General features: G+C 37.2%; 1 protein-coding gene across 1 annotated transcript in view; it reads left to right on the plus strand.

Annotated features, from left to right (window-relative positions):
* Positions 1 to 16,194, plus strand: part of LOC5578878 (protein jim lovell) — a 137,787-nt gene that overhangs the window by 48,594 nt on the left and 72,999 nt on the right. The window contains exon 3 of the mRNA XM_001664037.2: positions 6,336 to 6,470. Within this exon, the coding sequence (XP_001664087.2) occupies positions 6,336 to 6,470 (135 nt within the window). The remainder of the gene's footprint in view (positions 1 to 6,335; positions 6,471 to 16,194) is intronic.

The following is a 16,194-nucleotide window of genomic DNA, read 5'->3' on the forward strand; positions in this document are numbered from 1 at the left end:
ATCACCAATAGCCCAAGGCTACCAGAAACGCAGAATGCTGTCTTTGCTGACCACCGAAAAGATACCGTTGATTGTCAAAACTCAACATGCAAGCATTGGCGAGTTGCACGATTGAGGAGTATACATGAAATCAACAAACGTTGGTACTCAACTGAAATCTGGTGAGATCGTTTTGAATACTCAATAATTTTTGGTCAAATTGCACACATCAATAATTCATGGAATGTATTGCGGGTTCCTATTTAGCGGGTAAGGGGCCAAATAAATTTTTATCTCGTTTCAGAGAGCAAGCCCAGGCGCTTAAACCAAGGCTCTAGAGCCAGAACATGAGGAAGAAATGCCTATGTCCCATCCCAGGAAAACAACAATGGAGTGTGCATTAACTTTCTTAGCAACGCCACTCCCAACGATTTGACCTATAACCCTGAATTGAAACGGTTGGTACGGTTGTCCCCGTTTCTTCTTCCTTGAATTGAAAAATTATTGCCTATCAGTTTATTCATGCGTGAATAACCTAATCGTCATGATTTTTCAATTGCCTTCAACCCCAAAGTCTGCACAGTGGGCCTGGCCATTTTAATATTTGTATCATATCGCCGATATTCTGCAAATGTTAATACTGACAAGAAAATACCTTAATTAATGGAGATATTTCCAGGATGCTTTTCAATATTGGCTGTGCAAGCGCTTAGATTAGATTAGATTAGATTAGAAAGGTTGATTTTTCAATATGGTCTAAATAAACTTTTTGAATGCTTTTCGACCCGATTTTATGAAAGTACGCAAAATTTGCAACAAAAAAGGTATATGAGAAAATTTTGCTAATTGCTACCGTTTCCGAGATACAAAAATTTTAAAATAAATTTACTGAAAATTTACAACTTTTGGTTGTTTTCGGATGTTTTTCGAGTTGATAATATAAAGAATATTTGTTTTTTTCTGAAAGCATTTTCATGTTCTTATACAATGATGGAGCTCCTATTTTGATAAAGATTTCTTACTTTTTCATAATGTATACATTTTTTTACTATCATTACAGTTTGAAAATTGCCTAACTCCCATTTTACCTACGGAAACTGGAATAAATGAATGGTATTTTTGTGTTCCCTGAATAGTTATTGCTTTTGATAATTTTTCATTAAGCTGCTCGTTGATATGTTCATACTCTGTTGTAGTTGCATAAGAAAAGAAAATTTGTGTTAGTTGCTCCTCTTTTCGCTTTTGAGCCCAATCAAATAATTCCTTGGCATTTTTGATGGGATGTTCACGTTCTTTAGCTAGACCGTTGTTTCAATGGATGTTGCTGACGTTGCTTCTAATGTCTCCTTACTAGAAACATTCAAGCTGGAGTTCGTTGATTCTATTGAAGTTGCTGACGTTGCTTCCAATGACTCCTGACTAGGAATATTCATATTGGAATCCGTTGACTGTATTGAAGTTGCTGATGCTGATGCTTCTATTGTTTCTTCTTCCATGCAAACATCTTCCTCTTCACTACTTGATAAGTCATCACTACTTGATAATGCTGTTCTTTTGGCTAATTTTAAACGACACGAATCGCAAATTTTAAGTTGTTTATTAAGCTGATTTTCATCTGCAAATCCTAGTTCAACTAATTTGGCAATATTACTTTCCGTGAGATTTCGGTAGCTTTTTGAGCAATTTTTTGAAAACACATTGACACAACCTTTGTTGATGGTGTTCATTTTATACTTCATTGTTCTAAGCTATCTTTTACTTTTCACTTGATTATCACTTGCTTGTTTATCACTTACTTGTGTCTTTGCTGCATCAGCTCTTTTTTATACCAACATGGGTACTTGAATCAACTATAAGGTACGTTTCTGTCCGACCACAAAATATACCAACGTGCTGTACTTTAACAAAACATCAGGTATATTTGTGTGAGACAACTGGGCACGTTACTCCTCTACTCATGAAGCTTTTGTTTTTGAATGCAAATATTTCATTATCTTAAATCGATATAAAGGCATTTCACGTATTGATTGCTTTATATCCGTTATTTTGAGATTTTTTAACTTTTAACATGTTCACATTATCTACTCTTTCAGACAATGAACAAATTTCTAACCTTATGAGCCTCAAAAAACATTCGAAAATGACCGAAAATTGAAAATTATATCATAATATTGTATAAAAAATCGCTGTATCTTTAAAACGGTAAAAGTTAGCCTGATTTTCCCGTATACCTTTTTTGTTGTAAATTTTGCGTACTTTCATAAAATCGAGTTGAAAAACATTTAAAAAAACTATTATGACCATTTTCAAAAATTCACCTTTTTCAAAAAAAAAATCATAACTTTTTTGTCCATGATTTCTCCATCTTGACTCACTGTGCAAAAGACTTCATTTTTTGTCTTCTTTAACATATAAAAAAATTATAAAAAAAATAAAAAAATACGATTTTTAAGAAAATTTATTTTTAAGCTTTATTTTCGGAATATAAAAAATACAACATTTTTTTTACAGTGTATATTTTTTTCCAGATAGTCCCAACAATAACCTAAAACTTTGAGGAAGACACCAGACTGATCGGCCAAACCGTTTCTAAGTTCTACTCTTTTGAAAATTATTAAGGAATTTTTTCTTAGGCCCTTCTTAAAAGTAAGGCTAGATTCAAAATGGCGAACCGATGATGCAAAAAGGCATTTTTGGGCATGAAGAAAGCATGTGCAAAATTTCATCCAAATCAAAAAATATAAAAATGAAATTTGGGAAGTCGTCATTTTTTGTGGAACCGCTCTCCTGCATTTATATGTTTTGCAGGGTAAAACGTGCCACCTGAGAATTGGCGTTAGCCGTGCTGTAAACGTACGCTCACAATCATGCTTGCATATACGTTGCATACATAAGTGCGTTTGGTCAGATGTTATTGTTGAATTATAGTATACATACTGATACGAAAAATGTGCATCTGTAAGGTTCATATTTGCGCGTAACTTCAGCGTAGCATTACGTTTGCTGGAATTAAAATTAAAACGGCTGTTTTGGTGTTATGAAATAGTGGTGGGCGTTTCGCCCCACGAGTTGATAGAAGTTAAAGTCCTTAAATACGCTTTTTATGGATAAATTCAACATTGTTTTAGCATGGAATACAAACTATGGGAGTGCACAAGGTGTCGGTGATAGTTTCAAAAGCTTGGTTATCCATCGACTGAAAAAATGACATAAAATTGCAACAAAAACAGCAAAACAGTTTTTTTAGGTTTTCACGATTTTTTTCAGCAAATCACATAAAAATATAAATAGCTAAGCATTTCTGCACATTTTCTATTATCTTGGGTGAAAACAACGTTCCAAAACACGTCGTTCGTTCAAATCGAGGGGTCGCGTTTTACTCCGTGGGCGCATTCTACACCTAATTCCCCAAACATTCGTTGACACTCTCTCATTCTGAACAAAAAACGGAAGCGACTTAATCGAAAAGACCAGCATTCTATCTGTGGGCCTATTCACAAAACGTACCAAATCAGCTGATCGAGAAGCTCTTTGACAGGTCTTCTGCGGAAATGACAGCCTCGTAAATAAATGCATAGACGGACCTGTCGCCTGGAAGGGCCTGTTCTGTATCGGCCGATTCACTGTTTAACGAGCAACTTGCGACGCGCCTCCATCATTCCCAGTCAACATTTTGGCTGGTATATTTTTTACTATACATCATTATATATGAATCAAATCACTCGTATAAAATGCACGAAAACGCTATATACACACCAAAGTGGAGGCCATATACGCACTTCCCACGACTTTTTCAGACTTTCCGTGGTCAGCAATACGATGCAACAAAATTCCGATAAAAATTAAAAAAAAAAGTTTTCAGCGAGACTCGAACGCCAGACCTTTGGATCCCTAAACAAGTACCATACCACTACACCACAGACTGCTTCATGAATGACGAGTGATTATTTGCCAATATGAAAGGAAGTTTTCTCTACAACACACACGCTTTGTTGTTCTTTGAAGCCCACCGCCAGAAGATACCAATCTCGGGTGGCAAATTTGGCTAAGTTATTGCGATTTCATTTGATGCTAGTCTGCATTGATATATGATCTGTCAGTTTATACAACTAGACGCGATTCACGATTATACTATTTACGGCATGGTTTGTTGTCAACAAAGTTTGTCGACAATGAATCGTAGTGGAGAATTATATACAATTTGTGTTAACATTTATTCGTTTTGATTTGGCATATTGTGCGATTCTGATTTTTGACGTATGAATATGAGATTTTTGGCAAACATTCTTATGCGATACGTGGTTCACTGGGTTCATATAACGGAGGGTATTAGCTGCTCTATTTCTAAAGGTGTATAAGTTTGAAATATCTGTAATTCACCAGTGCCTCCTAGTTGTCGTGTTCTGAACAAAGTAAATCTGCATCCTATAACCACATACAAACAAACCTAACACTGAACAAATTTCCATCGACCACTTATTTGGCGATCATTTCAAATTTGCTATATTTCAAACCTCAGACCCAGAGGCGCGCGCATTGTTTTTCTTCGTGTTTGACGTTTCACACTTCCGCCATCTGCAGGTCTTGATGCACAATACAGTGTTTCGTGCAACACACTCACCAGACGATGTGGGTGCAAGCTGGGATATGGATTTTAATTGAATTTGTTCTAATTGTAACGTCTTTTTATCTGTGCTATAACCTTTGAACCAAGGAAAAACTTTTCCATACACATCAATTTTCTAAATTATTATGTGTTTTGTGATATGTTATTATCAGAATATAGGACCATCCAAAGTATTATACGTTATAATCATTAAGGGGAATCAAAAAAAAAAAAAAACAAAAACCACTAAAATTTCGCAATGTTATAACGATTTGGATTTGGAATCAATATGATTCCTAGGCACAGTTACAGTAACTTTATTTAGCACAGGCAGAAGACAGGCTGAAACCGTTCTAAGTAAAAATCAAAAAGATGGAAGGTGAAGCAATTCGGGTACTTCTCACTGCTCCAGCTAATAATCATTCGTTGTGGGAAATCCACGCGGGGAAAACGTGTCATACCTCGCGTATATGTAATGTGGATTGCTAACGACTTCTCCTTGGCCTTCCTCCGATAATCAGAAAACAAAAGAATGCATCTCCCAGCCCATCTCCGGGGAGAATAAAAATCCCCCAAATTTCCCGTCTCTCATAAAAGCCGAACGCTTTCTAACGGTTAATTTTCACGGGTAGCGGGGGGCAAATTTCGGGTCGGAATTAAGACAGATGAAATGGAGATGATATCGCGCGGACAAACTTCTTTTTACGATCCTAATCTTAATGTGACTGGGCGTCCGTCGTGTGAGTGGGAGTGTGCGTGTGGCTCAAGTGAGTGCAGATTTTCCCCCCAAAAAAGCACACGAAAATGCCAAAATGTTACCACAGCCCGAAATGAATATGTATGGAGGTATCTTTATATGGTCATTGTTTTTCCCAGGGTGATACTTTTTGATGACGACGACGGCTCCGTTTGTTGGATGGATGGATGTGACCCACACTCAAGACAGAAGTCCGGTCGAAACAATGGAAATATCTTAATTTTTATTGCGCTCATACAGCCGATGTTTTTCGCGCCCGTTAGGTGACCCTACGGCTATTTTTCGGCTGAATTCTCGTTTTTTTTTCGGTTGGCGCTGAGAGTGGTGATTAAGGTTTTGGACAAATAGCTTTTATATGGAGATATGTTGGAAGAGCGTTGTTACGTTGAAGTACTAAAGGTAGTGGTCCGCACTTTGAGGGGTGCAATTACGAACACTGAAAATTTGGATCATGTCTAGATTTGGAAAATTCCATGTGTGTCTGAACAGCAGATTAGAAATTTTTCATTTGGGGTGTACCAATTAAGAATGCAAGAAGTCAAAAGTTTGGCTTAAAATACAATTTAAACTGCATTAATAAAACGTAAGCATGACTACTTCTTCTTGTTTTACGTCCTCACTAGGAAAAAGCCTGCTTCTCAGCGTAGTGTTCTAAGAGCATTTCCTCAGTTATTAACTGAGGGCTCTCTTTGCTAAAGTTGCCAAGTCGCATTCATATATAGTGTGGCCGGTACTATGATACACAGGGAAACCAAGGAAATTCCCATTATGAAAAGATCCTGGACCAATCAGGAATCGAAACCAGACACCTTCAGCATGGCTTTGCTTTGAAGCCGTGGACTCGACCCACTTGGCTAAAGACGGGCACTTGCCACGGCTAATATTTGATTTGAAGGCATTCTTGATGTTTAATTTCAAAATTTCTTTAAATACGTGAATCACTGTTAAAGCAATTACACTATTACAATGATGTTTCCTCTTTCACAATTTCAGTGTTCAGTCTGGACTCCCCGCTGGGCCTCTTCCCGCCCGGGATAGACCCCGGTAAAATGTACAGCCCCCTACTGGAAATGTCCGACCCACGCGGAATGCATCACGATGGCCCACCGTTCCATTTGAAAAAGAAACGTAAGTACTCCAGCTCATTCTTCTAATGTTCAGAAAAAAAAATCAACCACCCTCAGAAATTGCATTGCAACATGTTATCTAGCGGCGTACCGTGTAGTGCCAATTAAAATTTCCCTTCCTCCCGTTGTCTCTAGTAAATCAGCACCCAAAAGTAGATACGTTAATTATCATCATTGCCGAAAATCCAAGTGCATTTTTTTCGGGGGTGGTTTCATGAGGAGATTGCTGCAATGCAGACAAAGTCGCAGCCCGGTCGGCACAGTAGCGTCGTATTATTGATGTAACTTTAACCGGTGGAAGAAGTCCGGAAAAAGTTACGACGGCACATGTCGTAAATAAGGGGGATCAATCCACCTTTGATGAGTTGATGGCTTTTTTACGAGCAAGAAATTATTGAATGTTCAATAGGGCGCGGCTTATTTTTTAAAGTTCCAATAACCAAAATTTCGTGTGCTCTCCTGTGAATTTAAATCATATAACAAGAAAAAGTGCCAATCGGACAACACCTCGGTCCATGTGACCATCCCCTGTAATTGAAAATTTGACAAAACCAATAATTTTGTTTACATTCTTCAATTTATATCTTCGAAACTCTAAGACATAGAAAAAAAATTTCTTCGGCAATAGATCCTTATGATTTATAAGGTTGGTGTCTTTGGCAAAGCTGTTCGCCAGAATAAGGGTTATATGGTGGGGAGAAGTCTGAATGAGAATTTATCCGCTAGGTGATGTTAGTAAAAATATTTAATTGTATGTGGCTCAAGATCATCACCAGCTAAAAGGTTGCAGGTGTCTGCATAAAAGAGCAGACCAAGAGCAATCTGGCGGTGAAGATTCTGACTTCACCGACATTCATATACAATACCCGCAAGATTCTCGCACTTTTTCTATACTACTTGCATACAGTTTCTAAAGGTGTCGCACTCTTTTATGTCTCCCAAAGTATTTCCTTAGGTTTCTCTCAGGAATTCTCATTGTTTCCCACATAATTCTCACAAGATTCCAACAACCGGAATCCCTGAGAATTTCCATAATATTTCCACGGGATGTTGACAAAAATCCTAGGATTTCACAAAGATTCTCAAACTATTTCTGCAGTATCTCCACAACATTTTCACAGTATTCAAACATAAGTCTGACAGCCCAGGATTCTCACACTAATACTATGATTTTAATTTTACCCTTCCCACTGGAAACTCAGGTTTTCCAAGATGGAAACTGGATGGATGAACACTGTAAATCCAGGATCCACAGTAGAATCCCAAGATCTATATTGGAATCCCAAAATTCACAAAGGGATCCACACTAGAATGGAAACCAATGATCAAAGTTATAACTCCAGGATTCACACTGAAATCGTAAGATCGATACTACAATCCCAATATGCTCACTGGAATCTCAGGATGCATACGATCCATGCTACAATATCAGGATCCACACTGGAAAACCAGGGTCAGTTTGGAATCCCAAAATTCTCCTTGGGATCCTAGGACCCACAATGGAATCCCAAGAACCACACTGATACACTATGATCCACACTATGAAGGACTGTACAGTCCCAGTATCCACATTTAAATACTACCAATATTCACCTTAGAGTCCTAGGATCTTCACTGAAAAACACAATCCACATTAGGACCCCAGGATTCACACTGTAACCAAAGGATCCACACTGAAATATCACGATTCACAATGGAATCTCTGAATGCACCATAAGAGCCTGGAATCCACTCTAGAATCCCAAAATTCCAACTGGAATCAAGATCCACACTGAAATTCCAACATTTCCACCGGAATTTCAAGATACAAACTGCAATACCTACATTCTCACAGCAATCCCAGTATCCACACTGAAATCTCTGGATCCACACTTCATTCCTAGGATCCACGCTGAAATCCATGAATCCATACTACAATATCAGGATCCACTCTTAAATTGTATGATCCTCATTATAGTACCAGGAATCACACTATGATATACCAGAAAGCACACTGAAATACTACGATTCACACTGTAGGCCCAGGATTTACACTGAAATCCTACAATCCACACTACAATCCCAGGGTCCACACTAGAATTAAATGCCATACTCCATTCCGAAATTCCAAAATCGTTGATTTGGAAATCATGCTTGTTGTAAGGCAAGCGTGGTGATGCCAGCACGAGCTACTGGCAAAACAAATCGAAATATGTTATGCTTGCAGCGCAACCTTGTGGAACATATTTGAAATTAAAAAAAAAAACTGTCATAAGACTGCCCTTGAGCAACTTTGCCGAGGATAGTATACTTCCAATTTGTCAAAAAAATAAATAACTGTGCTACTTTCGGATGGCTTTCTCGGTCTGGAAGTCGAAAAATTATGTTTTTTACATTCAGAAAAACATCGTTTTTCGACTTCCAGACTGAGAAAGCCATCCGAAAGTAGTATTCTAGTTCCAGTCGAAATTGCCATTATAAATAACTGTGTTTATAAAAGTACCTGATCTCAAAATCGATCACCGGGCGTTCATGGGTTAAGTTTCAGTGTAACCAAATATGCGAAGTATGTCTTGAAAACCAAAATTTTACCATAATTTGAATGTATAACTCAATTATTGCAATATAAGCAAATTTGGGGGGTTGGGGACGGACCTGGTGTAGTGGTTAGAACACCCGCCTCTCACGCCGAGGATCTGGGATCGAATCCCATCCCCGAGATAGTCACTAAAAAAATCAGTGACGAATTCCTTCGGAAGGGAAGTAAAGCCGTTGGTCGCGAGATGAACTAGCCCAGGGCTAAAAATCTCGTTAATAAAGATAGAAAAAAATGCAAATTTGGCAACACTGCCATCCATGTTTAGTTAGTTTAGAACAACTTTTTGTCCAAAAATATAACGACTTACTTTAAAAAATATCTATATTATACAGTGAATATAAATTGTCATCGAAACGGACGAAAAACAAACAACAAAACAAGCGCACTTACAACCGTTTGTACCAACATTTGTGGATTGGGATAAAATCAAAACAAAAATTGGTCATGACAATCACAGGAGGTGACATTGTTGCAACTGTTTCAACCTGTGATTAATCAGTTATTTCAAACAGGAAATAAAATTTGTTTTGTGGATGCTGTTCGATAATGTGGCAATGTTTACCAACACGGAGAAAGCTCTCGAAAATTGCAATGCAAAGCCTAGAAAACCGCTTGGCACTTAGGTGAGCGACCATTGTCATATTCTGTTCAAGTGGTGATAAACTATTGTTGCAGAGTTAAATTATTGGAACAAATGTAGAAGAATGTCTTTGTTGCTGCGTGTTTGTTGACAATTGATTCACTGATCTTACATCAATAAAAATGGAATGAAGTTTTTATGAAACAAAATGGTTTGAGAACGAGTCAACGGATTACCTGATTCTCTCACAGTTGGATTCTTGACGTGTTCCGTGTGTCCGTGATTTAGTGTCCAAAAATCTAAAAACTTCAAGGGTAAAGTAAGAAAACAGGAAAAGGAAACTGACACACATTTATTGAAAGAGTTTTGTTTCGTACTATCAAACTTGACAACACAAATTGATTTTCTGGAAACACTGCTGCTTAGATGTTATAAATGTCCACTGTTAGTGTCGTTCCAAATCAGTTTAAAATACTCTGACATTGCATTGAGCAACAAACTTTACCTCGAAATCCAAGATTGCTTGGCACTTTATACGGAAAATTCGGACTTTTTTGCATAAAAACCAGGGGGGCGATATGACGGCCATATTTTGTTGCCTCTTATCGAACGCAAGCAGCGCTCACCAATACTATTACGCTATAAGCAATGCAGCTGGTGTGAATGTGGGAAAATGAACCTAGGCACACAAAATCTACGCATATTGTTCGTTATTATTTCCATAGCGTAGCTCGCGGTTTAAAATAAGAGTAAGTTTCATATATATTATCATAAAAATCACAATGAAGTGTTGTTTCCTTCTTTCGGTGTCGATTCTCATAATCAGAAGAACAATTATCACGATGATAACATTTCGCATCACAAGTTTTCAACCAATATCGATGCGCGGGATAGATGGCTAAATGCCATTGCGAACGCGGATTAAACCACTGATAAATAAACCGAAGACTTTCAATGCACATTCTCACATACCAGCTTTGCGCAGTTTTTGTCTTGTTTGGCGCATTTTGTACCATTTTCACTCATACGGAAGGTAAACATTCAACGAATACATGAGTGTGCGTGAGAATTTCAACTGGAGTATAAATTTATGCTCCCGATAAGAAGGCACAACAAGACCTGTCAAATACCATAGTGAAAAACTATGATGCCATCCCTCTGATAAAAACGCAATATCTCAAAATTGGCTCAAAACACTTCTGGGAGTTAAACGGTTTTGACGGTAAAATATCTGATAAGCACGGTAAAGCCTTTTTTTCAATCATAATGAACTCATTCAACGAAAAATCGATTTAAAGTTTTGAAATTAACAATAAGTAGATTTGGCAACACTGTACCTTACAAGAATATTCGTTTCTAGACTGCTCAAATGATTTCTGTCAAAAGCCGAAGTTTATTTTTCTCTATATTCAATAGTTTCTAAGATTTTAATTGTAGAATTTTTGCCACGAGGGGTGGTCCGATTGATATAAAAATTGGCGTTATACACATATCAGTGAAAAAACATTTGATCAAAATTTGGAATCATTGAAGGTCAATTAGACGTTTTTGTAGACACTTGGTATGAAATGAACCCATAAGTAAAATCTAACGCTAAACTTAAAATTCCATCATATGTGTTTCTGCTCATATTAATTTGACTAAAAAGGTATGGGCACGTGATCACTCCATTAATATACAGCAATAACATACATTATTATTTGTTGTTCAACAACATTCCATTTCAAAACTTTCGGCTTCTTAGAATAATGATATTTCTGACGAACAAATGTGTTACAGAAAAAAGGGTTCGCTGGACTTCAGTGCAAATAAAACGTGGAAAAAGAAGAAGTTGTAAATACATTGTTGAAAAATTTATATGACTGTAGATGAAACAGCAGAAACAATTTATTCCATCAGCTAATACTTTTGTTAAAATTTCAATGGAATTCATATTCTTAATTCTAGTGAAACTCATATTCACATTTGTGGGCTTCGTGGCCGAGCGGTTAGTGTCGTCAGGCAGTGAGCGCATCGTGTCATGGGGTGTGGGTTCGATTCCCGCTTCAGCCATAGAAACTTTTCGTCAGAAATGTTTCGTGACTGTGCCACTGGAGCATGCTTGTCCGTTGTCTAGTGTTAAGTTACAGTCTGTGCAGCTAAATAGCTGAAGACGGTGTCCGTGTCTTTTTTTAACATTTTTTGGAAATTGATGAGCCATTTGTTTTTGCAAAGGATTTCAACACATTTGACCATTATTTCATAAAAAAAATTCAGTTTATTAAATATTGCAATTCTTTAGACAAATTTAGTTGACTTAAAAAGTTCTAGCCAACAGCAAAGTATTGTAATTAATTTCTGCAGTAAATCCAATATTTTTGCCTTCAAACATACATAAACTTCAAGATTTTTTGTCACTAAATCTAGTAAAATTTGTGTAAAATATTAGAGGTAGATCTATGGCACATGAAATACTCAAACAGATTATAAGAAGATTCATACCTAAGGAAGTTTTGAAAAGATATCCTGAAGAAGTTTCATTAAAAATGAAAGCATGGAGTTTAACAGCAAATTCTAATATTACAAAGAGTTTTTGCAGTTATGAACAAATAATCCTACTAATTATAACATTTTCGTAAATTTAAATAGTTTTCAGTCAATATGGTATATTATTTGGTGATATAAAAACAGTATTGCTGTTATAAATAACACCCAATTTCATTGCTTTTCTCATTGTCCGCATAAAATTGATGCAATTTCCCTGAACCCTGTACGGAATTCTGTAATAATTCAGAATCTCATCAAAAGTTTGGTTGAGATTATACAAAAATTAGCCAATCAAATCTGAATATTCAAGTCAAAACTTCTGATAAGTTTTGTATGTTGAACTTCAAGTTGTCTAAACATATTTTGGTTGGAATTCTAAAGATTATGATTTTCCTTAAAATGTTTTACCAAAAGCATCTCACGTAAACTGATCTACACACTATTTTTAAAAAGAGAATTTCATTGCAATCTGAAAGGATGATGCCAACATCTGTTGGAGTTGCGAGGAATACGTCAAATATATAGTGTCCCAAAGTCACCCTTTTAACCCAACGTGCATTACAGTTCTTTAAACATCATTAAGAACCATTTTTAAGCAATGAACATTTATGTTGCTGGAACCACTTTGGCCGTAATAAGATCTTGGTAAGGTGAAAAAACATCCTATTGTATTTTCAAGATTTCTCGACAACTCCACTGATTCGTATGATTTCACATAGAAGCTCCTTTTCACCTAATATTGTTGAGCCCATTTTTTTGATAAATTGACTTAAAACAAAATTACGACCAACGAAATTTTAAATGGGGAATGCCGATCCCCCAAGGAACATCGGAGTATTTTTAAAACCAGATGACCAATGATTCTTAAAATAGAAGAGATTTTTGAAAACTTGTGACAAAATGGTGCAAATGAAACAAATAGTAATAGCGATTTGGATATATTCTACGGGAAAAAAATGAAGCTGCTGGTATTGGGGATAATATATATGACCTTTAAGAAAAATGAGATTTTTTTACTTTGTTAATTCGTTGCAAATGTCCTTCTTTTTCTGCTTCTCCTTCTTCTATCATGCGTTACGTACCAACTTTGACAGAGTCAGCTCCTAAACTACATTAATTAGCTGAGAGCTTTCTTTGCAAATTAATCATTTTTTCATGCATCGTGCTGGAGGTACAAAGATACACTATGTTCTGGGAAGTCAAGAAAATTTCCTTTATGGAAAAATCCTCGACCGTTGGGATTTGAACCCACGACCCTCAGCTTGGTCTTGCTGAATAGCAGCGCGTTTAACGCAACGGCTATCTGACAACTCCCCTCCTCCTCCTTAAAAATCCTTTACTTACTAAAACATTGAAGAACGCAAAAAAACATAAATGCACTTTGCGAAAGAGGATCACGTGATAATTGAGCTGAAATCGAATTCAGGTTAACTTTGCGTCCATGAGTCCCCTCGTGACGTAGAGGTAACGCGTCCTATCTAGCGAACATGGATTCGTGAGTTCGTTTCTCACCGAGTAGACGTGAAACTTTTTTGCTGATTTCACATCAATTTATCCATTTAATCCAATTGTAAGATATATGTTATGTTTTGTTTTTCGGCAGTTTTTTAAATTTCCACTCGACTGATAAGCCGTTAACCACGATTCATAATAAATTAAACATTACACTGTTTAATTCGTAGTTATATCAAGAACATTAAAATTTGTAAACTAAAAACACTGCAGCAGAACCGTAACTGCTTTTGTGTTCATGGAAAAAAATAAAATAACGATGGAAAATGTATGTTCTAATTCAAATCATATCTGAGTTGCTGTAAAAAAATAATTAAAATTGGCCCATGTCATTCAGTTCAAAGCTTTGACAATTCTCGAAAAAAGTCGCACCCTACTGTTCAAGAGATCCCATTTGACATCTAAGTAAAGTCGAAAACCATTCTAAAAGGGTTATTTCCTACTAGATTTGAACCATTCCTCATAACTCAACCACTAAATTTGACGGACTACCCTGCCTGGGTAACGAAAACATACCACTCTGCTCGAGCAGCAAGAGGATATGAAATTATCGTATTTTTTCGCCGTCGTATGTTCATTCTGAAGGCTCCCTGCCTAGAGGACCAAGTTGAAGTTCCCACATCACAGACAGGACCCGACCGAAAGCCCCGAAAAAATAACGGATGCTCATATTCATAACGATGTTTATAAACTTACATGTCTGTCTCTCGGTCGCTTCCACTCTTGGCGTGTGTCATCGTCGTTGTCGTCGTCGTCGTCGTTCTGGAGTTTGGTTGTTGGAAGCGGTTGTAGGACAAAAGGTCGAAGGACAAAAGGTCGAAGGGACAAAAGGTCGAATGGACAAAAGGTCGAATGGACAAAACGTCGAATGGACAAAAGGTCGAATGGAAAAAAAGGTCGAATGGACAAAAGGTCGAATGGACAAAAGGTCGAATGGACGAAAGGTCCAAATTGTACCGTTGAAAGGATTATCGTACACTCAGTTGCTAACATTTTAATCACAAATTCCTCCCTTCTCATCTGAAGTTTTTCCTTCTTTTAAACGAAAGCTGTTCTTCAGAACTATCGTTTGAAGCAATAATTTGTATTAATGCTATTATTTCCAAACAAAAGATTTATTTTCTGAATGTCAGTTGTTATTATTTTGATACTCCAAAGCATAAAGTAATTATTATTAGCTTTTTATTTGATACATTTTCAATAGAGATTTGTCCTTCTTTGAAACATTGGCTGTTCTTTTGGAGTTATACATTATAGTGATTTTTTACTGTTGTAGACACTTGTATCGACGACTATTCCTTCTTTTATACATCGACTGTTCTTCATAGATTTCACTTTTACATCTTGCCTGTTTTTTTTTCAAATGAAATGTTGCCTTCTTATAAATATCGGCTGTTCTTCATGCTTCACAGTGTTTATGAGCATTTCAATTGCATTTCTAACAAAGGATTTTCCTTCGTTTGAAGTTTTGCTGTTTTAGGGCTATGCATTAGAGTTTTATCTGACTGTTGGTTTCGTCTGATTTAAATTAGCATCAGGGAAAAATAATCATCTTTTTTCTGGAATTAGGTCCCAACTAGGGTAGAGTTTGCTTCTCAGATACACTAGCATTTACTGAGAGCTTTTCTGATAATTTGATTATTTTTGTATTTGTGCATCATGCTTTTTATTAGAAGATAATCTGCAACCCGAACCGTTAGAAGATAGTTCAAGGAATGCAGGTGTGATGTCGCACCACCGACGATCTGAAATCTACCCATGCTCTGAATGGAGGTTTACAGAAACACACACTACTACAGAAACACTACTCTTGGATTCTATTTCAGAGGGCACTTTAACATATGCAGCAGAAAAAGCCTAGGCAAACTGCTTCTCCTAGCCGCCTTGAACAATGTTACAGGGAACCAGCCTCCGCAGAGCGAACCCTCTGCTCTGCAGTCAACTCATGGCGGCACGCCATAGATGCTATAATTCCAGTATAATCTGAATGACAGACGCAGTGCATTCCAGCACTCGGCATCCCAACACATAGCACATAGAGTGGCATGCACCCTCGATGCACTTAGAGTTACATAATTACCAGGAGAACATAAATGAACTAACCAGTCCAAACCGCTTTTCAACGCATCAAAATCGTAGTGTGCTGCGCTAGGTTCACAAAAATTCTGGAAGCGCGCGCTAGGGGAGATTCAACGCATGCGCTGCTCGGTGCTACGCTCGCCATCGGTATCCAAGTTGTAAAACGACTGCACGGTAACGAAGAGTCTCTACAGCTATTTTTACCTTATTATGCAAGTGTCTAGATGGTCTACATGATACGATCGAAGACGCGCGATCCGGAAGCTCCAATCTAGATTCTCGTTTCAAAATTTTTGTCTTTACATCTATTATTGTACTGTTTTTGAACAACGCGAGTGACGATGCGCATGAGACGCATTGAGAAATGACCCTAAAAAAAGCGAGGAACACCAACATAGGTCTCAGAATGTACAGTGCACGGGTGAGCATGAAAGGAATGTGGCTCTTGCA

Source organism: Aedes aegypti, chromosome 3 (assembly GCF_002204515.2).
Source record: "Aedes aegypti strain LVP_AGWG chromosome 3, AaegL5.0 Primary Assembly, whole genome shotgun sequence".
Lineage (NCBI taxonomy): Eukaryota > Metazoa > Arthropoda > Insecta > Diptera > Culicidae > Aedes > Aedes aegypti.